This window comes from Alternaria metachromatica (assembly GCF_023757995.1).
Source record: "Alternaria metachromatica strain BMP 0045 chromosome Unknown scaffold_41, whole genome shotgun sequence".
In the NCBI taxonomy this organism is placed as follows: domain Eukaryota; kingdom Fungi; phylum Ascomycota; class Dothideomycetes; order Pleosporales; family Pleosporaceae; genus Alternaria; species Alternaria metachromatica.
Window position 1 is genome coordinate 238416 of NW_026055532.1, and position 25635 is coordinate 264050.

General features: G+C 42.5%; 7 protein-coding genes across 7 annotated transcripts; 2 read left to right on the top strand and 5 right to left on the bottom strand.

The window, feature by feature from the left end:
- Positions 1–12035: 12035 nt before the first annotated feature.
- Positions 12036–14216, bottom strand: J4E83_010170 (uncharacterized protein; the record flags this gene model as incomplete). The annotated part of the gene is made up of 4 exons (XM_049337052.1): positions 12036–12774; positions 12824–13586; positions 13633–14121; positions 14171–14216. The coding sequence occupies 4 exons, from the start codon at positions 14214–14216 to the stop codon at positions 12036–12038; spliced, it is 2037 nt and encodes a 678-aa protein (XP_049183896.1).
- Positions 14217–15311: 1095 nt separating this feature from the next.
- On the bottom strand, positions 15312–16147 carry J4E83_010171 (uncharacterized protein; the record flags this gene model as incomplete). The annotated part of the gene is made up of 2 exons (XM_049337053.1): positions 15312–15717; positions 15777–16147. 2 exons carry the CDS (start codon positions 16145–16147, stop codon positions 15312–15314), a joined length of 777 nt encoding a protein of 258 aa, XP_049183897.1.
- Positions 16148–16812: 665 nt separating this feature from the next.
- J4E83_010172 (uncharacterized protein) lies at positions 16813–18030 on the bottom strand (the record flags this gene model as incomplete). Its single annotated transcript, XM_049337054.1, has 5 exons — positions 16813–17098; positions 17146–17608; positions 17661–17748; positions 17801–17911; positions 17986–18030. The coding sequence occupies 5 exons, from the start codon at positions 18028–18030 to the stop codon at positions 16813–16815; spliced, it is 993 nt and encodes a 330-aa protein (XP_049183898.1).
- A 1125-nt stretch (positions 18031–19155) lies between these two features.
- J4E83_010173 (uncharacterized protein) lies at positions 19156–20294 on the bottom strand (the record flags this gene model as incomplete). Its single annotated transcript, XM_049337055.1, has 4 exons — positions 19156–19893; positions 19945–20001; positions 20062–20075; positions 20165–20294. 4 exons carry the CDS (start codon positions 20292–20294, stop codon positions 19156–19158), a joined length of 939 nt encoding a protein of 312 aa, XP_049183899.1.
- A 1305-nt stretch (positions 20295–21599) lies between these two features.
- Positions 21600–22507, top strand: J4E83_010174 (uncharacterized protein; the record flags this gene model as incomplete). The annotated part of the gene is made up of 2 exons (XM_049337056.1): positions 21600–21920; positions 22121–22507. 2 exons carry the CDS (start codon positions 21600–21602, stop codon positions 22505–22507), a joined length of 708 nt encoding a protein of 235 aa, XP_049183900.1.
- A 194-nt stretch (positions 22508–22701) lies between these two features.
- J4E83_010175 (uncharacterized protein) lies at positions 22702–23983 on the bottom strand (the record flags this gene model as incomplete). Its single annotated transcript, XM_049337057.1, has 6 exons — positions 22702–23023; positions 23094–23296; positions 23345–23409; positions 23461–23540; positions 23599–23680; positions 23767–23983. The coding sequence occupies 6 exons, from the start codon at positions 23981–23983 to the stop codon at positions 22702–22704; spliced, it is 969 nt and encodes a 322-aa protein (XP_049183901.1).
- Positions 23984–24226: 243 nt separating this feature from the next.
- J4E83_010176 (uncharacterized protein) lies at positions 24227–25440 on the top strand (the record flags this gene model as incomplete). Its single annotated transcript, XM_049337058.1, has 4 exons — positions 24227–24280; positions 24341–24540; positions 24599–24763; positions 24822–25440. The coding sequence occupies 4 exons, from the start codon at positions 24227–24229 to the stop codon at positions 25438–25440; spliced, it is 1038 nt and encodes a 345-aa protein (XP_049183902.1).
- Between the last annotated feature and the right edge of the window lie 195 nt (positions 25441–25635).

A 25635-nucleotide genomic window follows, 5' to 3' on the forward strand; every position in this document is an offset into this window, starting at 1 on the left:
ACTCCAATCTCGACTAATCAATCCTGCGTGCAGCCAGCCAGCTGGTGGCGTTCCCCAAATCCTGCATCTGCATCTGCATCTGCATCCTCCCCCAAATCCCTTGTTTCTTTAGCTCCTAACGCCGAAACTCTAAATACGCCCGTCTTTGATTACCATCGGGAAAGTGCAGGAATGCCATGTTTTTTGTTTGCCTCTTTTGCGCAGGTGGCTTTCGGTACACCTCCCTTGCTTACCTGGGTACTTGCTTCTTTTTCATCCCCTTTTTTCCAAGTTTAACGTTTTACTTGTCCCGTCCCGTTGGCGTGGGCTACACACGTATGGACTATGGAGGCTGTCTTTCTTCGCTTAGCAGGGATGGGTGAGCGTTGAGAAACTGGCTTGTGTGTATGTGGGTAGTGTGTAGGGTGGGTTTGTTGTACAAAGGACGATGAATCAATAAACTATATCACCACCACCTATCTCACTCACCTTACCACCATCATCATTGTTGTTATTTTTGATGCTTGATGAAGCACGCGTAGCAAGGGATGAACAGCAGCAGCGCTGATACCACTCCCCGTACCGTGGACGCAAGACGTTGGTCCTCGTGCTTTCGGCACTTTTTGCCGCTGCCCGGATTGGCGGAATGACGTTCTTGGGGGAAGTGCAGGTGGCGATTCAGTGTCCTCGCTCGCAGTTTTCGTGGATCGCCTATGTTGTGTAAGGGTGTGCAATGCAATTGCCCATCTCGCCTCGCCTCTCTCTCTCTCTCTCTCTCGCTTCTCGCTTATCTTAAGGTTTGACGTTCCTAACCTCCCTCTCTTCGTGGCTTGGACATGGCGGTTACGAAGAGGCGTTGATGGACGTTTTGTGCGCTGCTGCGACTCGCGCGCATGCGTGCCGTACGTACGCGCGTGTGGGTATGTGGGCGTGTTGTATGTGCGCAACGTTAAAGCCACAACATAGCCTCCTCCTCCCCCTACCTAGCTATCGCTGCAACACCCCCCCTACGTATCCTTATCCTTATCCTCTATAACAATCTTATAACTTACTAAGATAGCTAATATTTATACTTTTTAGTTTATATTTATAAACTAACTATTTAGAATATTTTACTTTACTTAAGTAGACTAAACGCTAAGTAGTTAAAGTTACTAAATAAAATTTAATACTACTACTTTTTTAGTAATTAAGAAGTTCTTAGCTACTTAGTTTATACTTATAAATATTAGCTATATTTATATTTATATTAGTATTTTTAGTATATATATTTATATACTTTAATACTTATTAAAAATAAAACTATACTTTTAAGTATTATATAACTATTTAGTATATAACTAAGCTTTAAAAAAAGTACTACTTTTAAAAATAATAATAAGTTAGTAATAAGTAGCTTATAATTTTACTACTTTTTTTATTATAATAATAAACTTTAAAAAAGCTAAAAATTATAAAAAAATACTAAGTAGTAGTAATTTACTATTAAAAGTAAGCTAAGTATTTATATAAAAAAAATAGTAATTATATTAGTAGCTATTAGTGTCTTAAGCCTAATTTAGTGTTATCTTTATAGTAAAATAATATTAAAAGATATTAAAAGACGTTAAAAGACTTTAAGCTAGTCTTTTTTAGAACTACTAAATAATTTTAATATTAATTTAGTATATATTACTATAGTAATGTAGTTATTTTAGTCTATAGTATAAACTTATTCTATACTTACTTATATAACTTTCTTTATACTATAACTAGAAATAACTAGAAATAATATAATATATAGTAATAGAAATACTAATTAGCTAATAGAACTTACTATACTTATTCTTAGCTATTAATTATAACTTTATCTTTATTCTTTAGTAATATTAATATAATAGCTACTAATAAATCTTATTTAAGATAACTATAATACGTAACTATAGTGTCTATTTAAGTAATAGTATTAAGTAAAAGAAGATAAGCTATAAACGCTAAATCTTCTATCTTCTATTTCTTATTATCTATACTAAGAATTCTAGAGATAGTACTATATTACTAAAGTATAGCCTACTTTATATATAGAAATAGTAAAGGCTTTATTCTTAGCCTTACTCTATATACAAAGTTATAAATATAGATAGTAATTATAATTAATAGCTTTTTTCTAGTTAGCTTATTAATAAAATAATTCTTTACTTAGCTCTTAAAAATATAATAATAGTACTTATAAAATATATTATATATCTTCTTAGTAAGCTTCTTAAAAGTAAGAATAGAAAAAAGAATAATAGAGAGCTTTACTCTAGCTAGATAACTCTTTAGAATAATAAAAATATTAATAGAAATATTAATAGAAATATTAATAGAAATATTAATAGCTCTAGAATATATATATTTAGAGTAGAAAGCCTAGATTATATCTCTTATTACATAGATAGTATCTTATTCTATAGTTACTAGAATAGCTTTTAAAATAGCTTTTCTAATAGTTTCTCTTCTAATAGATATAAAGTAGCTTATATAATCTTTATAATAGTAATATAGTTATATAAAAAGTAATTAATTAATAATAAAGTAACTTAGTAGAGCTTTTTAGTAAAGTAGTAAGGTAACGTAACTATAAGAGTTATATAGAGTATTAAGTAATAATTATATTAAATTTTAAAGTTATTATAGTATAGAGGTAGAGAAGTATCTCTATAAGTCTATATACTATATAGAGTAGAGTAAGAGCTTAGGCTCTTAGGCACTAAACTATTATATAACCTCTCTCTAAAACGCTTAAAAGTTCTATCTAAGTGTAACTATAGCGCTTCTTACTAGAGACGCTAGCTAGGTATAGCTAGCTTCTTTATAGAGACTAGCTCTAGTTCTAATAGCTTCTTTATAGAGACTATATAAAGACTTACTTTACTATTAATCTTAACTTTCTAGAGTATAATAGTAATTTTTATTTTAGCTAAGGCTGTCTTTATTAGCTTATAACTACTAATAGCTATAGAGGCTAAAGTTAGGTAGAGACGTATATTATAATTAACTTAGTAGGCTATAGTAGTATTATAGCTAAGCAAGTCTTTAAATAACTAGCTAGTTCTTTCTAAGTATATAAAGTCTAGCAGCTAGATTAGAGCTATTATAAGAACTCTATTATTATTATAGTTATAAAATATAATATATAGTTCTAGCTTATTAAAGTGTTAAGCGTAGAAGTTCTATACTATCTTCTTACTATCTTATAGATTATAATATAGTTACTATACTTCTAACTAGTTATCTCTAAGCTACTCTACTATATATACTAAATATTCTTTTCTTTCTATATATAGATTGTAATAGTAGCAATTAATCTTAGAGTTAAGAATCTAAACTATAACGTATTTAGTTTTACTATTCTTATTTAGGTAGACCTTAGAAGCTACGTTATTATAAGCTTAGCTAGGTAGAGCGTTCTTATTATAGGCCTAGAGAAGCTATAGATAGAAGGCAGAGAATAGGTTTTTTAAGTCTAGTAGAAGATCTAGCTTATAAGCTATATTATTAATAACTCTTATAACTATAAGAAGACCTAAGTTCTTCTAGTCTAGCTTATAATTAGGCCTAGTAGTCTTAATATACTAAGTATTAAGTATTACTCTTTTACTAACGCTAAAGTAAGGTGCTAGGTATTAGTATATATTAGTAAACTTACGTATCTTCTCTTACGTCTAGATAAGTTTATTATATAGATACTATCTAGTGTTATAGATCTACTTAATAAGCTTATTAGCGTTATAGAATTAGAGACACTAGGTAAGAGTTACGTTAGTAGAAAGTACGTATAGAGGCTCTAGTTCTAATTAGAGTTAGTAACTTTATATAGCCTAGAATAGACTTATCTTAGTTACTAAAAAGATTACTAAGTTAGCTTTAAATTTAGCTAGTAGTAATAGCCTTACTTAGTTATCTTACTAATAGTTAATATAAGCTCTAAGATATTACTTTAGATCTATATTTACGCGCTCTATCTAACTATTAGTCTTAGAGTAGTACACTATTAAGAGCTTTAGCAACATACCTACTCTCTTATATAGCTACTTCTAGAAGTATAATATAAATTATTAGCTATAATCTAATATTAGGCTTCTAGAGAAGCTCTTAGAACGCTATATATATTCTAGAAAGAAGTTAATAACTATAGGTACTTCTATGTTCTCTATAGTAATAAATTACTTAGCTTTAGATAAATAATTAACTACTACTATAATATATTTAAATGTCTTATCTACCTAGGTAGAGAGAAGTAATAAAGTAATAAAGTCTATAGAGATATTCTTCTAGTATTACTAGAGCACTAGAAGTAGATATAATAGTTTATACTTAGTAGCTTTACTTACTTTTATATAGTAATAGATATAGTAGTTATAAGTAAAGCGTGCGATAGTGTCTATTATGCCTTACTAATAGTACTATTAACTTACCTATTAATATGTATTAGACCTTCTACTATAACTAGTAGCTATAAAGTTATTATATATCTTCTTAATAATACGTATTCTTAACTAGTTACTAAAGAGTATAAAAAGATAGTTACTCTTTAGGTAAACGTAGTTACTATTAAGTATAAGGTTACTAAGCTTAAGGCGTAGTCTCTCTTAGATAAGATACTAAGATATACGCTAATTACTCTTATAGTAAGCTTCTATAATATTCTTAAGACGCTAGTTTCTATTATAGAAAGTAGTAATAAGATCTTCTATTAGTATATTATCTAGGTTAGTAATAGCGTTATAAGAGTCTAGCTTATTAATAACTAGCCTTTAGGCTACGTATAGAAGAAGACTAGAGCTCTTAGTATTATTATATATATAAAAGATAATTTTACTAAGTCTAAGAGACATCTCTCTTAGATACACTTCTACTATTCTTATAGCTTTATAGCTACTACTATCTTTAGATAGTATAGAATAGAAGGCTTATATAAAACTATCTATATTAGACTAGTAGATAGAGCCTAAGAGTGTTTAGATCTAGTATTATACTTAATTATTCTCTAGACCTTCTAGAAGTTTACCTAGCCGCTAGGTTAGACTATCTAGCTTAGTGCTCTACTTTCTAGGTTAGTAGATAATAACAAAGTTAAACTCTTCTAAGAACTTAGACTATTAGGCTTAATATCTATTAAGCTTCTACTTAGTTTAAAAGAACTCTAGGCCTTAGTAATCTATTAGTACGCAGATATTATTACTAGTTCTAGTAAGCTTAGATCTCTATTTTTTAAAAGCTTATATAATTATAAGTAGCTTCTTATTATATATTTTATAGTTATACTCTATAGAGCTTATCTTCTTTAATATAAAGGCTACTAGCCTTATAGAGCTATTAAGTTATATTTATAATAGAACTACTACGTAAATATAATTAGAGGTGTTAGTTTCTATAATACACTTAAGCTTAGAGTTAAAATAGGCTAAGATAAGGCTAATCTTAAAGAAAGACTTTAGCTTCTTAAAGACTTATATAGTATCTAGAGTAAGGCTATAAAAGTTCTTTAGGTTACTCTTTATAAGCTTAGTTAAGAGCTTAGTAATATTAGAGAAGCTATATATAAAGTAGTAGTAAAAGTTATAAAAATCTAAAAAAGCCTATACGTTCTTAAGAGTCTATAGAGCTTACTACTTATAGATAGCTTATACCTTAGTAGAATCTATCTTTACACTATTAAGTATAATAAGTAGATCTAGAAATTTAATCTTAGGCTACTTAAACTTATACTTTGTAATATTAAAGTATAGTCTAGCCTTAGTTAGTTTTCTAATTACCTTAATAAGATACTTATTATAAGTAGCCTTAGTGTTACTAAAAATAAGTATATTATCTAAGTAGGCTATATAGAATTTGTCTAAGTATTCTTAGAGAATATTATTAATATATACCTAGAAGGTGCTAGGTAAGTTACATATTCTAAATAGTATTACTTTATACTAATATAAGCTATAGAAAGTAATAAATACTAAGAAATACTTATACTTATCTTTAATTTAGATTTTATTAAATATAGTAATAATATTAACTTTAGAGAACTATTTTACTTTAGAGAGGTAAGTAAGTATATTATAAATAAGTAGAGAAGCGTTTTTATTCTTAATTATATATATATTTAGCTCTTAGTAGTTTATATAAATTTAGATACTACTTTTAGATTTCTTTATAATAACTAGAGAGGTAGCCTATATAGAGAAACTACGCTTCTTTATATTTTAGGTAGTAAGGTCTTTAATATATATCTTAACTACTAGTACTTTCTTTCTTAAGAGAGAGTAGAGTCTCTATAATACTAGTTTTACTAGTGTTCTATTAGAGTTAGACGCTAGCTTAATCTTATAGTCTAGGTTACCTTAGTAAAAAGAAAGCTTATTAGCTTTATAAGAGCTAAAGCCTTCTACTAGTAAGTAAAGGTATATTAGTAGCTATTATAATGTTTCTTTCTAAGATAATAGAGGCCTCTTTATCTTATTACAAAACTTCTTAAAGTTCTTAGATAGTATTTTTACTTCTACTAATAGAGTAGCGTTAGAGTTAGCTAGAGTAAGAATTTCTTCTATAGTAATAATAAAGATCTTATTTTCTTTACTAATGCTAGTAGCTATAATCTAGGCAAATACTATAAATATATTAAGTTTATTATAAGTCTTATTTAGGTCTAGCTTTAGTAGAGAAGAATCTACGTTATAGTGCTAAGAGCTTTAGGTAGCGTAGAGTTAGTAGTTAGAGATATAGGTCTATAGATAATAATTAGAACTAAACACTAGAGAGTTTATATTATAATTAAACTATAGGTAGTAAAGCTAGAACTATAGCTATCTAAGAATTATCTAGACCTCTACTAGTCTAGTAACATAGGTAAGAATACGTTCTTAGTAATTATTAAAGCTAATAGTTACCTAAGCTATATAAGTAACCTAGGTAGTAGAAGAGCTATTAGTAAGTTCTACTAAGGTAGACTTATTAAGTAGAATAAGGTTGTATTTATATACGTAAGTATAAGATTTATTAATAAAGATAGAAGTATATTCTAAGTTACTTATAATTTTAACGTAATAGAATATTTAGAAGAAAGATATTATTTTCTTAAAGACTAACTATTTATCTATTATAAGTTAAAGGTTCTTTTCTTAGAAAGCTACTAATATAAGAGTAGAGAGTCTAACTAGCGCCTCTTTGCCTATTTTAGTAAAAGAGAGAGCGTTATTATTATTACTATTAGAGCTAAGCTCTTTGTCTAGAATATCTTTAATAGAAGAGAAAAAGTATTATATAGATTTATAAATTATAAAGATATTAAGAGTAGAAAGCTTCTTAGGTATCTTATACTATAAAAGTCTCTAGAGATAATAATTACTAGAAACTACTTATTTCTCTAAATAAAAGATAGAGAAGTAATAAGTAAGTTAATACTAATTACTACGCTCTTAGCCTTATAAGCTATAGGTAAGCTAATAAGTTAATTACTATTAGCAATAGTAGTATTATATATAGTAGAGACTTTAGAGAAGATACTAAAGATAATAGTAGACTAGTTAGAGTACTATTCTCTATTAGCCTTATAGTTATAGCTCTTCTTAGTGTAGTTATAGTATTAGTTTATATAATAGAGAACCTTAATCTTAAGCTTAGTGTAACTTTATAGTCTAGTGCTATCTAATAATACTAGTTAGAGAGTAAAGCTTTCTTCTTCTAAGAAGAAGTTATCTTAGTTATTATTAGAGTTGCCTCTACTATAATCTCTAGAGGTAGTAATAGAACGTAGGTTAGTCTACTCTAAGAGGTAGAGAGTATAATAGAACTTAAGGTAGATAAGGTTCTTGTCTAGCACTATAGTTATAGTAGTATTCTTCTACTAGGTTAGTAGATAGTTGCAGAGGTACTAGATCTTAAAGTAGTTATTCTACTTTATTACTACTATAGATATATTAAACTAGTCTAGGTAGATACTAATAGACTTATTAGTGCGTATACTAGACTTACTCTTATTCTTATACTAGTTAAAAGCTTCTATAGTTATATTAAGAAACTTATAGATAGTGTTAAGAATAGCCTAAATCTTCTTACTATAATTAAACTCTAAGCTATTAAGAAGGTAGCCTTACTAAATAGATCTCTAGGTAATATCTTTAGTCTTCTAGTAGAGGTATATAAGCTTCTTAGATTTACTAGCAAATTTGCGTTTATACTTCTTAAACTAGTTTATAATATCTATTTTCTATTTAAGATACTTAGAAGTAGAAGTGTTATTACTAGTAAAGGTATCTAGCTCTAGCTTCTTAGAGCAGCAATAGCTATAAGAGATATTCTTATCTTTAGACTAATAGTTATAAAAGTTAGAGAAGTAGTTTTATTAGCGCTAGTAATCTTAGAGATAATTATTAGGCCTATTATTATTACTATCTTTATTATTACTATTAGAGAAGAATAAAAATAATACGTTAGAGAAGTTATTATTATAACGTAGATACTTCTTTAGCTTAGCTTAAAGCTTCTTAAAGTTATTCTTAGTCTACTTATAAGTAGTAAACTTATTCTTATACTTATTTTTATAATTCTTCTTACTAGTAGCTAGACTATTAACCTAGATGTAATAATTATTTATAGCTTAAGATATAGCTACTAGACGTATATTAGCTTTCTAAGCTTTCTTATAAGCCTTGCTAAAGTTACTTTTAAAGCCTTCTATCTCTATAGTAACGTTTTCTTACTACTATTCTACTTTCTTAAGCTAAAGTAGAGCTTACTTAGCGTAACTATGTTTATAGTGTATATTCTTCTATATATTATAGACTTATATAATAACGTAGTTAAACTAGATAGTAAGGTTATTAGCTTTAGAGCTGCTTTACTATACCTTCTTAATACTAGTAAAAGAGAGCGTATTACCTTTACACGCTTAACTCTATTTATTATTATAGTAGACGTTATAGAAGCGCTTATTTTTATTCTAGAGAATAATATAAGTAATAGATAAGTAAGTCTTAAACTAGGCGTATAGACTTTGTACTTATAATAGTTAGACGCTAGAGGTAGAAGAGGTGTTATAACTATTAGACTAGGCGTTCTTATTAAGCTTATCTTCTAAAGCTAACGTGTTAGAGTCTTCTTTATTAAAGTAGGTCTACTTACTACTAGAAGATAACTAGTAGCTAGCCTAGTTACAGCTATAAGTTATTAATAGGTAGTAGATATTCTAAAAGGTAACTCTTAGCTTAGATTTAGTATAGTTCTTATAGATAGTAATATTACTATTATTACTATTACTAGCGTTAGCTTTACTATCTAAGATAGAGAAGTTCTTAGAAATAGAAATCTAGAAGCTATTAGCAGCGCTAGAGCTAGAGATATAGTAGAGATTATTAAGGCCTACCTCTTATTAGAGAGCGCTAGCGCTACGCAGAATTAGCAGCAGTTATAATTATAATAGTAGCTAGAATAGAAACTAGATTATCTTTATAGTGTTATATAATAAAGCAGCGCCTAAGGTAGACACTAGAGATAGTTAGGTAGAGTCTTAGGTAGCTCTGCGTTCTTAGTTTATAGTTACTAAAGTCTTCTACTAATATTCTAGAATAGAGAGACTAGAGTATATAGTAGTAGTAGGCTTTAGAGTACTCTCTAGAGTAATCTATTAGCTCTAGTTATTCTCTAAAGTTAAGTAGTAAAAACAGCTACAGTTAAGGTAAGATAATCTATCTTAGCTAGATATAGAATTAGTAGCGCTAGTAGTCTTTATAGGTAGTAGCGTAATTAGTGTAATAGCGTTCTCTTATAGCGCGCTATTATTTAGAGTTATAGTATAGACTATAATAATATATAAGAGTTATATAGAGTATTAAGTAATAATTATATTAAATTTTAAAGTTATTATAGTATAAAGGTAAAGAGGTACCTCTATAAGTTTATATACTATATAGAGTAGAGTAAAAGCTTAGACTCTTAGGCACTAAACTATTATATAACTAGTAAGAGATTAGTTTTATACTTATAATTACCTAGAAGACTTATAAATTAATTAGAAGTGCTAATATAGTAATATAGTATTTAGTATTAAATATAAGCTACTTACGTTTTTAATTTTTAGAGTTCTAAATATTATTATTATATAAGTATAAAAAATAGAAAAAGCGTACTTTTACTAAGATTTTAGTATACATATTCTAACTATAAAGCTTTAGAATATATTACTCTATTAGTTATAAGCTAATAAGTATATATAATTATATTATAATCTTTTTATAAAGTATTTAGTATTAAAATAGCTTCTTAGCTAGTCTAAAAGATTTAGAAGCTTTAACTACTTTAAAAGTAGTAGCGCTAAAGCTTTAAGCTTTAGCTTACTTAATACTATATCTTTAAAAGTAGATAAAAAATTTAGTTATACGTTTTTTAGAGTACTAGTAATAGTTCTTACTTTTTTAAAATTAGTAGCTTTTTAAGCTATAAGTATTACTACTTAAAATTTAGATTTCTACTTAATAATATTAGTAGCTATAGTTATATATAAATTATATTTTTAAAAAGTAATACTTACTATAGTTACTTTTTATTTTTATTTTTTTTAACTTATATTTATATATAGTAATTTTATTTTATAGTTACTATTTACTTTACTTTATAGTACTATAATAATATAAAGTAAAATAAGCTACTTATAACTTTTATAATATTAATAACTTTAATAAAAAGATACTTTTATAAATAAGAGAAATCGCAAGTATAATACACTATCTTCTTCTCCCCTGTTTTTGTGTCTGAGCATTGATACTTGATGCCAACGATTCAGAAAGGTTATTGTATCGCGTTGTCTCCTCCACATCCCGATGATGATGATCACCCACCTCCTGCCGAGAGGACTTGCGCTTGATTCATTGTTTCATACACCGCAAAGCTGCGAGTCGACGATTAATGGTATATGCGAGACCGAGGCATGACGGAGGTGCAATGGTAGGTCCGATTAGGGAAGGAGGTGCGAACCAAGGGGTGTGGTTTGGTGCCTTTTTGCGTGGTGTGACGTTGTATGCAGGGTCGCTCTCGTTGTGAATCACGTGAAAATCCTGTCGTGAGGCATGCGTCCACAAGGTAAGCGTTCGAGATACCTTCTACTATCTGGATGCAGCTACGTTATTTGCAAGTACCGAGGACCCTCATCCCGACAATGTAGAACAATGTACATCACCTACCCACAATCCAAAAAGGGCACAAAGACCGAGAGATGTGGACTTGGAACCAAACATCACAAACATCCGACATCGACACGCACGGTGTGATGGCAGAACTCCGTGCGACGCGCAACCGAGAAGGGACGAGGCGAAGAGAAATAGCGGCGGCTCGCGTACGCGAATGGGTTGAATGGGTTATGGGGGTTATGGGAGAGCGTGGGAGTTAGCGGCAAGGCGGGTAAAAGAAAAGGATGAGCCGCTTTTACCGCGAAGGTGTGTGCATTATTTTGATAGCGGTGAAAAGAACAAAGTTGTTGTGTTTAGCTGTTGGTGTATGAATGTGCTTTTCTTCTTTTGTGCATGGATTTGGTGGGGAGTGGTACGAGACACCACTTTACTTGGTGGTCCGAGACTTTGTGGAATGGGATCAAGGCGCCGATTATTGGTTGTTCATCATGAATAGTATGGGCTGGTGCAATGAGTCTCGATCTACTGCTTTGGGGTCTATTGGGACTGATGTAGGTTACTGGTCTTTGGTGTTGGTGTTGCATGACTTGTGGGCGTTGGTCGGTATTCTTGGATCATGGATAAGAGACGGCGGTAAGAGATGGTCTTGGTGACGACCTCGAGGCACGGCGATCTGGTGCCGATGGTTCTTTTAGAGGTCTTGTCTGTTCGACTAGCAGGAAGTGACGAACGACAGGCATGAAGATAATTACTGAGAACCACTTCTTAGGCTCCAAGTTAGTCGTCATGCTAATCGCGAACATCACGTCCAAACACGACATGCATCAACCTCAAATGCTCCGACTCAACATAACTCGCAGTCTCTTCCGCTGTACTCTATTTCCAACAATCTTACAATCTACCCCTTCCCTTCCTCTCACATCATTTCTTCCCCCTAAAATCCGCACCCATCTTCCTAAACAGCGTCCCAAAACTACCCCTCGTCTCCCAAATCGGCAACAAACAACTAATTGCGCTACTAGCAAACACCCAAATAAAACTCACAACCACCCACGCCGTAAAGAAGCCCTTGGAAAAGATGTAGTGTGAGAAGAACATGGGCATCGGAAGAAGGAAGTCGAGGATGAAGGTTAGGAGGAAGGCGGAGATGCAGGCTAGTTTGAAAGCGCGGCGGAGTGTGGATGGGTCGTCGGGCTCTTCTTGTGTCGGGGCGAGATGGGGTGGGAGTTCTGCTGCCGTTGCGATTGCTTCGGGTTGTGTTGGAATGTCCGTCGCAATTTTCTTCTCGCCAGAATCGGAGAGTTCGGGGGTTGAGCTTTCTCTGGGGGTGTTGTCGTCGTTTATGCCATCCAGCTCGACGGCGTTGATGGCGCGGGTGATTTCCCAGTCGAAGTTGTCGGGTTTGATCAGAGTGATTGTTGTTGTTACGATGAGACCGGTCATAATGGCTGCTAGGTTACCGGCGAGTGTGGGATACGACATGCCGGTCGTTTCTACCGTGATCTCGCCATAATAGCTCTTGGCTGTACTTAGCCATGCGGTAAGACCTGCGGCCAGGCCGGACAGACAACCTGATATGGCGGCGACTTTGGTTTGCTTTCGCCATAGTATGGAGAAGGCTGTTGGGAAGACAGCGCCACCGATGAGCAGACCCATGACGCTATAGATAATCAGTAAGTAGCAATGCAATGATGGTGGATGAGACTCACAGGAACAACCATCCCAGGTCGATCGAAGCCGCATTCCAAATACAGGCAAACACGGACATGGTCAACCCAAAGACGCAAATCATGATGTGCGAAACAAACACCAGCTGCTTTGGTGTTGCCTTGGGCGATATGTAGGCCTTGTAAACGTCGAAAGTAAGGAGCGAGGAGACAGCGATGAGTTCCGCCGATGCACAAGACGTAACTGCCATGAAGAGAACCACCAGTAGCGCAACGGCACCTCCTTGGCCCATCAATGTCTCCGCAGCGAAGGCGGCAGCCAGACCAGACGAGATCTGTCCAGAAGTAGGCACCTCGGGGTATGTCGGGAATCGAGGGTTATCGGTCAGTGCCACAGCCGCCAGACCAAGCGTTGTCGAAAATCCAAAGGGAATAGCGAACCAAGCGATCCCTCCTAGGAGATATGCGCGTACGGCAGTCGAAGGCTTCGAAGCGATTGCGCGCTGCCAGTAAGCCTGATCAAGGAAGACAGTTCCAGATCCAGAGCACAACTGGATAACACCGAAGATCAGCCCAAAGTTTGACTTCAGCGTCACATATGAGCCGTCCTCGTTTCCTGCGACTGGGCGCTGAGCCCCAGCTTTCTTGAGCAACTCGTACATCTCGCCAGGTGAGCCGATCAGCGGACTGACAGCGTACGCGTTGAACATGAAGTAAAGGATAATGATCATCAGGATCAAAGTGTGGCTGTAATCGCAGATGAAAGTCGCTCGCAGACCACCGAGGATAACGTAGGCACACACACCTATTGCTGTCAGTATCCCACTACTCATCTCTCGTGTCTTACTTACCAACTGGAATCAAGAAGACAGCAGCATACACCGGCATACCCGTCAAGCTCGTGACAACCGCACTTCCACCCAGCAAAAGCTGACTGCCAACCAGAATATTCGTCACCATCGCAAACACCATAAACACCAGATGCGCAAATGTGCCATATCGCGCTTTGATAATCTCAAGGTACGTGTGACACCTCGGTGCGTTCTGCTTGACTTTGCATGCTAGGATCGAGAACATGAGGATCTGCACCGTAGCACCGGCGGCGTACCAGAACGGCCCTGCGACGCCATATTGATAAGCGACTGTGGAGGATTGGAGGAGCGTGGCTGCCCACGTCCATGCTGAGACGATACCGGAGGCGATTAGACCGGGTTTGACGGAGCGGGAAGCTGTGTTGAACTCCTCGGATGACTGGGTCGAGTAGCGTGTGTATCGGTTTTGGAGGTATGAGATTCCCATCATAAGGAAGGCGAAGAAGAAACCGATGCCGACGACGACGCCTAGATGATTTAGCTTTGAGGGTTGATTAGGAGTGGAGAATAAACATACCATAACCGGCTCCCACTGGGAGAGGTACTTTCGCTGTCTCTGACATGGTGAGATCTAACAACAAACTTGTCAGAAGTTGAAAGTTCTCAGACCCATCCTTTGCGAGAAGACCAGTCGGTTATATCAGCATATGTTATGAAGACTCCGACTAGAGCTCCTACTCCAATTACAGAGCAGGGTAAGTCGAGATACTACTGTGATTCTCAAGGAGTAGTTCGCCGTCGCGGGCCCACGGCGTTTCCGCGGCGATTGCACGACGCGATACGGAGAGTCCATTGGTGTGATAGGGAAAAGTCGTTACACGGGATGGTAAGTGCAGCGGCGATCCGACGGTATGACATGGGCGCCTCGTGCGATAAGCTAGGGTTGATGAATCTCCACATGTACTGATGCATGATCGATGGGTTGCGCGTACGTTAATAGCGTAGTTGCGCCTAATCGAACAGTTCATTTGGTACTGTGGCTCTACCTCACCACTAGTATTCCTCGAGTTCAGATAAGAGATATACTAATACTAGGTCAGCCGCTGACAGAGGCTTGTTGCTAAGGCCGTGATGTCATGTTCAAGGTAAGGACGCAGCTGCCGAAAACGGCTCGTTGAACGGTTGATAAACCCCCTGCTCGGTTAGCAATCTACCCCGCGAACGACAATCAACCGGGGTGAAGAGTTGGAGATAATCGACGGCTCCAATTGGAGTTGCGATAAGTGAAATTGGAGATCGCAGGGTGTCATGGTTGGTAAAGTTAAATGGGCTCGTTGATATAGAGAGGTAATCGTGTCTGAGACCAAATCCGGGGAGCTTTGACGAACCCAGTGGGAGCATACTATCTTACTATCGAGCCGTCTTATTAAACTTTCAGACCCCAGGTTGTTGGGAAGAGGCGGCCGGTGATATAGTGAACCAGTCGTCTGGGTACTGTAAGGAACGACGCGACCCAGTCCCGTTGTCCGTACTACTACGATCAGTAGACCGGTGTCCTTCGCGCACAGTGGGTAAAGATTTGCTGACACAATATGCGCCTTTACTCTCCGAGTAAAGACATGCCAATTCTTTGTATATATGCGACGACGGCCGTCTATTCATTCCAGAAACGCCGCGCAATGCCGCTAACATTCGAATTATGTACCATCTTCTTCCCTTCAGGTCTTTGCACCAGCAGTCCGGATCTGGAACGTAGCTCCGGGCAGTGCAGCACTTTCCGCTGTGACGGTTGCTTGTATGCCCAAACTTGCAAGACATCCTCTTATCAGACCGGCTGGGAAGTATAGAAAGGGCTGGACCCTTGCCTGACTATTTGCGTCCCGTCCGAGCGCTACATCGCCTGTTTGTGCTACCAGCGCTGCTTGCATAGCGGCGTCGTATTTCTTCGTATCGAATGACATGCGGCCGAGAGGTTTGAATGTATTGTCTGTAAGGACGTAGATGCCGCGGTGGTTGGTCTTGAGGTTGTCGATCTGCTTTCTGAAAAGGAGTGTCCATAGGTCTTTGCATAGAAACTTTATGCAGTCGAGAGGCGTGGTGGGTCGGGGCGCGTCTCGGGAGAATCTGTGTCAAATGTTAGCCATGGTCTTTGGGGTTCTACCATGCGTCAAGAGTAGACGTACCGTTCGACAACGCCCAGTCCAACTCTATACCCGAGATTCTCTAATCGATGGAATACGGCCTCTCGTGCTTCTTCCTCGTCGACCGTCGCAGTGCCTCCTCCGCCTACTGGCCCGCCTTCTGTCCCTCTTGCTGTGCCCGCCGCTGTACTTGACGCGTCATTGCTTGCGCCCGACAGTCGTTTTGGCTTTGTGGCTGATGATCCGTGTATCCACTCCTCTTCCCGGGCGGCGAGATCGGCTGTTATGCGATATGCCATGGGTACAAGCTCTATAAGCAGGAGATCAAGACATGATGTGTTCACTAACGAGAACGTGGGGTCGACGTAGGATGTGGTGGGTTCGTTCGGTGCGGAGGGGTTGGCTTGCGCCATATTGGGCGAAGGTTTAGGGTATCTGCGTCCTCAGTCGTGCTGCAGACGATGATAGTGGTTGTGAGTTTGTGCGCGACAAAGATGCGCGCTCCGATGTGGTGTGAGGGTGTGCCGGCGGGTGTTTGCGTCTATGGTAGCTTGAATCTTGTCGTCGTCTGCTGCTCAGTACAGGGTCGGGTATTTACAGTGGTAGGTGTCGGTGTGGTGTTTTGTTTATTGCGGTGTGTTGGTGGTGGTGTTGATGTTCGAGTCCAGATGTGGGCTGCTGGAGCCGCGGCCGATCATTCTTCTGCAAGGGTCCACGATGTTTTAGCTCAGCATGCGCTGTGACTTCTGAACAACACTACAGCTGGTCCCGGGCCAGATCTATATCAATTTGGCAGCTGAAATACTGTTATGTCGGGGATATATAGACACGACACATATTCCGATGCAACTTAATGCATACGAAAGTGATGATGGCAACAACGCAGGTCACTTGGAATGGGTCATGGTATTGTGTCGTGCGAACATTTATATTTCAGCTCAGATCAGCATAGATTCATGCATATCCCAAGGCACGTCCTCGTAGTATCATCTCTCATACTCATCATGGCGGCTCATAGTCTATCTACAGACAGGCGCATGTGAGTTTGTGTAGGAGCTGTACCGACATCCGGGTACGCTCACTTAGCGGGAGGGTTCGCGACGAATTCGACGCCCTTGCTGATGTTGCCCTTCAGGCCATCGTAGCAGGCCTGGAGAAGCTTCTTCTCTTGGTCATTGGCGCTGCTGACAACGTCGATGGCCTTCTCGGCACCGTTGACACCAAGCTCGATAGGCACGGAGAAGAACTCAAGACCAGTGGCCTTGGAGATGGCATCTCCGCCCTCAACACCAGGGAGGTAGACGTAGCTGGGCTCTACGATACCCTTCTCGCCCTTGGAGGCCTTGATGACCTTCTCGGCGAAGCTATTCACAGTTAGCTAGTGCACCTTGGTAGAGAGTATGCAACATACCGGTATCCGGCGTAGGCCATGGAAAGAGTAGCGGATCCCGCGCCCTCCTTTGCCTGAACAACCTCGTCACCACCGAATTGGACGCGCTTGACAAGAGCCTCCATCTTGTCAGCCGGGATGTTCACGCTCGGCTTTGACTGGCTAAATAGAGGCACGATGGTCTCGCCGGAGTGACCGCCAATGACGGGGATGTTCAGGTTGCCGGGGTTCTTCTCGCCGGTGATCTCAGCGACAAAGGTCTCAGCACGAACGACATCGAGGGTGGTGACACCGAAGAGCCTCTTGGGGTCGAAGACGCCTGCCTTCTTGAGGACCTCGGCGGCAATGGGAACGGTCGAGTTGACGGGGTTGGAGATGACAAGTACAAACGCCTTGGGGCAGTACTTGGCAACACCCTCGATGAGGCCCTGAACGATACCGGCGTTGATCTTGAAGAGATCATCACGGGTCATACCCGGCTTGCCTGAGCATTTGTTAGGTTGTGGTACCACAACAACAGCATGAGTTCGACTTACGGGGAATACCAGCAGGGATGACAACGACATCAGCGCCGGTGAGGGCCTTTTGCATACCGTCTTCCTTTGGCAGGAAACCTGTGACAGCCTGTCCACCTTCAGTATCTCCATGCATATGCGGGGCTAGGGTTAGCTCATACTGCTGGGGTCGAGATGTGCGACAGATCGGCAGCGACACCTGGTGTGTTGACGACATCGTAGAGGGCGAGCTCAGTGACGTGTTGGCAGGACTTGAGGAGCAGAGAGAGGGGCTGTCGAGGTCATGTCAGTCAGTCTGGGATGCAACATAGAGGAACAAGTCCCTGAGGTACTCTCGAGCTCGTACCTGTCCAATGCCTCCTGCGGCTCCGGCTACTACGGCTTTGACCATTGTGATGTGAGTTTGTAAACGGGAGACGCGTTGAAAAGTGGTAGTCGAGAAGAGAGATTGAGAGAGGAGTTGAAGAGTCGGTGAGAGAAAAGAAGGCAGAAGGAGGTGGCTTGAAGTAAAGTAGGGTAGGAGCTGCACCACGCGCCCGTTCTGTTGGATCCAGGAAGGTGGGGTGGAGCACGGACCTGGCGGGGTACCGGCGGGAGTATGTCTGGGAAACGCTTCAAGCTAATGGCCGTCTAATGCCCCCGGCACAGTCTGGCTAGCTTTGTGACAATGTTAGTTTCGTGAGTGCTTGTTGAGAGTCTTGGTAGTGGACTCCAGGCTGTTCCATATACCAAGTGGATAGCTTGTATAATGGGCTTTAGAGAAAAGATGCATTCTCATGCTATCGCTGCGTTAGCCAAGCATGTGCAGCGAGCCTCGGTGCCATGAGCAGTCGGAGCAGGTCGGATGCCCACTAGTTGTGACGCAGGTACGGATCCATAGACTGGAGAAGATGTTTCTTAGCCCGCGTACGGTAACTAGTACTTCGGCCGCTGACGAAGTGTCTAGAGCACTCTTGTCAGTGATGAGGGATAATGGGCAAGGCTGTCTGATCATCGACAGCAGTCCACCTAATAGGCTTCCCAGACCCCTGGATTGTCTCGGTACCACCTTTTTCTGTGAAGATCTCCAGAGATTGATGCGATGTGGACCATGGACCCTGACTGATCTTCGTCATGTTCAGCCAGTTTAGTTGCCGGAGCGGATCGGGATGCTGCCAACGTCGTTTCCATCTCCGCGCTCAAGCGGCCCAAGCACACCTCATTGCACTGTTGATGGGCAAACATGGTGGTGGTGCAAGCTGTTACTCTATCAATGGATATCTGCTCATAAGGCTGCCACAAGCTAACCGATCCGCATCCGCGGCCGTGCCCAAGAAATCCCCAAACTCCCTCAACGCCTCGTAAACACTGGATCATACTCATTGCCTGCCTCCATCACCTCCCCTGTGCCTTGATAGAACCATCCTACACAAGAAAAAAACCCGACAGGTCTGGAGACTACATCAACATGATAGCATGCAAAGTGAGTGAGCTAACGTCGAAGTAGGCTCCAGAGCCTAGGATAACGTTGTCGTTCCTAACTCTCAGCGTCGACCCTCTCGCCTTCGGCGTCGTCGGGGTCAGCCTCATACCGGCCATAGCTCTGGGGATCGGCATTCGGGTCAGGCCCACGCTGACCACCGACTGCGTACATTTGCGGTTGCTGACCGCCCACCTGGTATTGCGTGTAGACGCTGGGGTCGAACATCGGCTGCTGTGCATAGGCGCGGGGGTCGCCTTGCATCGGACCCGGGTACATGGGCGGTTGCTGGTACTCCTGCTGCTGTCCCAGATGCTCCTGCAGGCCATAGTCGGGAGGTGGCATGGAATGTTGAGCATGTACTGGCTGAGGCATAGCCCCGGGAGGGACCACAGCTGCTGATGACTGTACGGCTGCGTTCTGGCCGGCACTTCTCTTGTGGGGATGAGCCTCCTCGCGGGGCACGATGTCGATGAGGAAGTCGAACATGTCCGACTTTGACAAAGCCGAGGCGATGTCGGAGCGCTGGAGAGTGCGACGCTTGTTTTCCTCGGCGTGGATCCAGGCGCGCATTGTGAGCTCGGTGATGAAGATGTCGCAACCCTTGGCGAAAAGGATAGGAGCTTCGGCTGAGATCATCTTGACCTCTGGGTCCGCCTTCATAACCTTCTTGATGCGGGCAAGCGGGAGCTGGTGTAGCTTGTAATCATGCTCGTCGGTCTCGAGCTTTGTAACCTGCTGCTGCCAGTATGTGTTTAGGATGTCGCGGTAGTTGCCGGTGAGTCCTTGGTTGACCTGTAGGCGTTAGTTTGTGCGATCGTGGCTATGACAGATGCGAGTGCGTACGTTCTGCCACGAACCGGTGAACAGCTGTGGATCGGGCGCGTGGTTCTGTGCGGCAATCTGGACCAAATATCAGCGGCTGGAACTTGGCATAGGCGCGGATGCGCGAATATAACGTACTGCTGCGGATGCGCCTGCGGTATGGTGTTAGCACAGGATGTCATGGTGAATGCGACAGCCAGCGCCGCGTCGCGTGGCATGCAGCTGGGGCGGGAAGACGTACCATAGTGGCCACCGTTGGTGGGATCATAGAGGGGGTTGCCCTGCTGGCCGTCGTATTTGCGCGGCGCAGCTTGCTGGGGCTGCTGGCGCATTTTCTGCTGGCCGTGGCCCTGGAGGTTGACTTGGTCCATGGCTTGGGCGTGGTTGCGCAAGTGTTACGCGGTGGACAGGGTCTGCGTCAGTCCGCGGCGTGTCTGGATGGCAATACTTGTTCCTCGGTCGCGGGACGGTGCAGAAAGGAACGCGGGACGTCCAATGGCTGCTCGGAGTCGCGCGGTGGGCGTGTTGTGAGAGGAGGGCGAGGTCGTGATTCCGTCGAAGATGCGGTCTGAGTGGTCGGGAGAGGTGGGCGGGGAAGGCGCAGGTACCTGTCTTTAGGCTCCCGCGGCGTTGCTGTGTGCGGCCTGCCATGGTAGATGAGCATTACTCTATTTCTCAATCGCACCAACACTCGTGAGGTTGTATCAAATGCGCAACTGACCTATGCTCTGGTTCGACGAATCAAATTCCAGTACGAGAATATATTCGCGGAGTTTGATGCTTGGTTGGTGGGTTTCTAACGAGTCAACGAACCACAGCTAAGCAAGGGCCCCAACGTTACTCACGACGCGGACAATTATGTAGAACTGTGGGCGAAGACGGGCTGCAGTATAGGGCGGGTGCAGGATTCGCTCAATGTTCTGACGTCGTATTTCTCATACTAGAGTCTCTTCAGAAGAAGATGCTGCGATCGTCGCTTCGGCCATGCTTATATGCGCGATATGCACGTCGCACCACATCTCTCTACAAGGCCCGACAAGGTGACAGCACAGTAGCGACGCAATGTTCCTGCCGCCTCTATCACAATTCAATCTCCATCCGGCGCAAGACTCGAACCGATCGTGGCCCATGGCAGCACACTTCACATCGAGGCACCACGCTAGAGAGACGAACTTGATCCCGCCCCAGCTGGAGTAGCATGCGGGATGTGAGCGCTATTGGTCAGGATGACGCTTTCTCATTGGCCCCGTAGACACCAGGGCCATGCCAGTGATGAGTTGTTCACCGTCCGATTCTCTCGAGCGCGCCAGAATATGCGAGCACGCGTCATAAGACAATATGACAAAGGCGACGGCCCAGGAGTGAAGCTGACTCTGGAGCTTCATCAGCGGGCTTGACGTGGCGGATCCCAACCATCGGGACTGATTTCGAGTGCACGAGAGACACGAAGGAAGCCTTGGGGCAGGGCAATCCTAGCGTAGCAGCAGAGGTGGATCACTGTCAATCCAGCTGCCTTGGATTGGAAATGGTATGAGAGACTGCGAACGTAATGTCGCCGCGAGCGCATCGCGACCAGAACGGTTAGCGCTGCCGCACGGGCCGAACTGGCTAGCGCGCCGGAGCTTCTCAAAAAGTTCCTCAAATTTTCCAACACTTTCTTCCCGGACAACGCCAACATGGAGTTGCCAACGCACCAGCCGCTCCTCGCTGAGGACACCGATGAGGAACTCTCGGATGAGCAGATACGGGAGCTGCTTAATGAAGCTGCAGTCCGTATGCGCGCAAAGGCAGCCACAGCGCAGCCCGCGAACAAGTCGGATGCTCCATTCAGGCTACCGAAGCTGCAGCCCGGCCATATTGCCGATACTTACGAAAAGACTGACGGCAACATCACGCGCCTAGATCACTCGAAGCTCGTCGACAAAAAGCAGCAGGCTTTGGCTAACGGCATCAAGAAGATTGAGGATCCGCTTCAAATCAAGAAGCAGAAGCAAGAGGTACGTTCAAGCCACACTGTTTGCATTTGCATGCCTGTGATGAAAATTATCCCAAACTTTTAGCTGAGCAGACTCGGGCGCCGTCTTGGTTGCCTTCCTGCACCACTGAGGCTCCATTAGTTCATAGTTACACTGAGGCATTACCACACTCAAGTTTTACTTTTGAAGTTGTCAGTCACGATGCTAACAGCTTTCCACAGGAGAAGAAGGCGACCGCTGGCGCACAGTGGTTCAACATGCCCAAGACCGACCTTACCCCAGAGCTGCGCCGAGATCTCCAGCTACTCAAGATGAGGAACGTCCTTGACCCCCACCGTCACTACAAGAAGGACAACAAGAAGGGCGATGTTCCTGCATTCTCTCAAGTCGGCACTATCATCGAAGGCGCTACTGAGTTCTACAGCAGCCGTTTGAAGAACAAGGAGCGCAAGCAGACTATGCTGGAGGAGATTGTCGCCCAGGAACAGGACAGCGGCCGTTTCAAGCGCAAGTACGAGGATATCCAGACATCGAAGCAGAGCGGCAAGAAGGCGCACTACAAGGCGATGAAGGCGAAGCGAAACAAGGGCAAGGTCGTCAAGCCTTGAGACTTGCTTGGTCGCTTCTGGCCACATGCCAGGACGATTCTACACCGGAACTTTGTTTGTTCTGGACCGTGTGGATGGTATATTCTATTCTGGATTCAGGCCTCACCCTTGTGAAAGTATGCCTGCTTGCGATGCACATTTAAAAGGGCACACTGGCGGTTACCATATTGGCCCGCCGTAACCACAGCCCTTGATCATTGGCCGTGAAGATCGGACAAGATCTGCTTGACCAGGGCTTGCATGTCCTTGGCTGCCTCCCGCCCGGCCTCCAGTACCTCCTCGTGGTTTGCCTTGCCTTGGCTTAAATGCTCAGTCAGTTCCGCCCTGTTCATGGTCTGGATCTCCGCATCGTTACCACGGGCGCCTGCCTCGAGGACAGCCACGTTGGTAACTAGACTGAATGCAAGAATACGCATTCCGGCATGTCTGGCAACGATTATCTCCGGTACAGTCGACATACCCACCACATCAGCTCCTAGCGTGCTGAGCATTCGGCATTCTGCACGAGTTTCGTAACTTGAACACGGTCAGCACATGTTTGATGCCATAGCGAAGTAGAGGGAGGAGAAGGACTTGAATGACATACGTTGGTCCTGCCACAAACGCGTACACACCCTCGTGTAGCCGTCGCTCCTGTTTATCCAGTCCTAGTTTTGCCCAGGCCTTGTGCGTCCGCACCCTCAAGTCGAGGTCGTACGCATCTGACAGAGGTGGGAACCGCGTGCCAAACTCCTCGATATTGGGTCCACGCAGAGGATGAATGCCCACCAGTCCAGCCATATTGAGATGCTAAGCAGAGTTAGATTGAGCTCGACATCTTCAGAATGGTTGACCTACGTCGTTCAAGCATACGATGTCTCCCACGCGGTAAGTCTGGTTGAGACCGCCGGCTGCGTTTGTGACTTCATCCACGGTTAGCCAGTTGACTCTGATCATCTGCTCTCTTGACATACCGATCATAGTCTCGACACCAAGCAATTTGCACACTCGTGTAGCGAATGTGACAAGGTCCATCGAGTGTCCTTCATAGAAGCTGCATAAATTAATACCATCATCTTTGCAACAGAGCCTCTGATTTCTCCGTGACTCACTGTGCCCGTCCAACGAGAAGCGCTACAGGCGTCTTCTGAGGTCCAATCTGACCGAACACAAACTTTCCAGCATGTCCCACAACTAAACAAAGGTGTCAGTACCCCGCTTCCTGTGCAATCCGCAAGATCAACTCTGCAGCGAAATAATGCTTCCATATCTGCACTCACCAGTACTCTTGGGAAAGTTTGGAATCGTGCCATAAGCCAGTTCGACTTTCGGTTCCGCCTCGATTGTGTCGGCCAGTCCACCCAGTCCAGAACCGCACACGATGGCCACCTTGGGATACTGCAGAGCCTCTGGCAGCTGTTGGCGCACGTACATGGCCGTTTGCATAGCGCGGGCATAGGCGTTCGGTGCAGCAGCCATATCTGAAACTGTTTCCATCTTGATCGTTAGGTGCTTCTTCAAGAACAGTTGAAAAACGAGGAATCGCAGAGGTTCGATCTTGTATCAAGAGGAACAAGTTATCTTGTACATGTGACAATTTGAGATGGTACGACTAGGGTGCAGAGGGAAGGCGCGGCCAATTCCGATGCCGCCAAGACCGTAGGCGGAATCGCGGCTAGCGCCATCGGCTCTCTGGAAGAAGTTCGATGTTGGACGTGGGTGAGTGCGACGATATCAAGCATGGCAGCGCCACGATGTATGCGCTCCTTTTTGGGGCCGGCGAAGAGGCCAAAGGTATTTCTACTTCAATTGAACTGCCTATGGGAGTCCATCAATTGCTAATGCGCAGTACAGATTACCCACGCCCCCCGACCACACACACAGACTTTCTCGCGGGCGAAGAGCTCAAGATCAGAGGAGAGCAATGAGAGGGACTCGAGAGAAGACAAAGATGCCAAGCTTATGGGTCGGTTGAAGCTGGAGCTGGAGAACAGTACCATGCCACTCGACCAGCGGTTAGAGGATCTTGGTATCAGTCGGGAGGAATACAAGACGTACGATATGCCGAAGATACACGAACGGAAGAAGAAGAAGGTGCTGACAATCCACTAGTCTATACGCAAGTCAACAAAAAGTCAACCAGCGTCAGGAAGAATGGGAGCCCAAGACACGCGAAGAGGCAGCGCAGAGATGGAAAGAGTTACAAAACACACCTGACCACTTGGGTCTCCTCAAGGTGTACAAACGCGCTGGTCTGGAACCTATCAAACTGGCAAAGTAAGTCTCCCCTTCCGACTTTCAATCCCAACCCGCAGCCCTCTAACAACAACACCAGGGAACACAACATCACCCTCCCCACCGACCAACCCCCCCTCGACGCCAAAACCGCCGAAGCCCTCGAAGCCCTCCGCACCCCCATCAATGTCCGAGCCGTACACATGCGGCCCCTGCGCCGCACGCCCGAACACGGCGTGCCCACCTGCGACCTCCAACTACGCACCTACAACATCCGCAACCTCCTCCTCTTCGCCGACTTCGCCGTCCGCGCAGCCTACTACATGGGTCTCTGCGCGCGAGGCCCCATTCCCCTCCCCCGCATAACCGAACGCTGGACCGTCCCACGCTCCAACTTCATCTTCAAGAAGTCGCAGGAGAACTTCGAGCGCATCACCATGCGGCGGTTGATCCAGATCCAAGATGGGCACCCGGATGTGGTGAAGGCGTGGTTGGCTTTCCTGCAGAAACATCAGTACCATGGTGTGGGTATGAAGGCGAATATCTGGGAGTATGAGAGTTTGGAGGATGCGACGAGGGCTGGGTATGAGATGAAGGAGGGTGATTATAGTAGGAGGAGGGAGGGTAAGGTTATGGATAAGGTGGCGGAGATTCTGCAGAGGGATGGGTTTAAGGAGGCGATGAAGGGGCATGAGGGGAAGGTTGAGATGAGGCCGTAAGAAGCTGGGTGCGGTTTGGACGATGGAAGGCAGCGGCAGCATTACGTGGAAGAGTCATGGATTCCGAAACGCTATGTATAAATATGTGTATAGAAACATATCCCGCGTAAGAAAGCATTTACGTCGTTTCTCTGCACCGTACATGCTGATAAAATTGAATGACCGTCCTGCAACAGATTCGTTGCAGGACGGTCA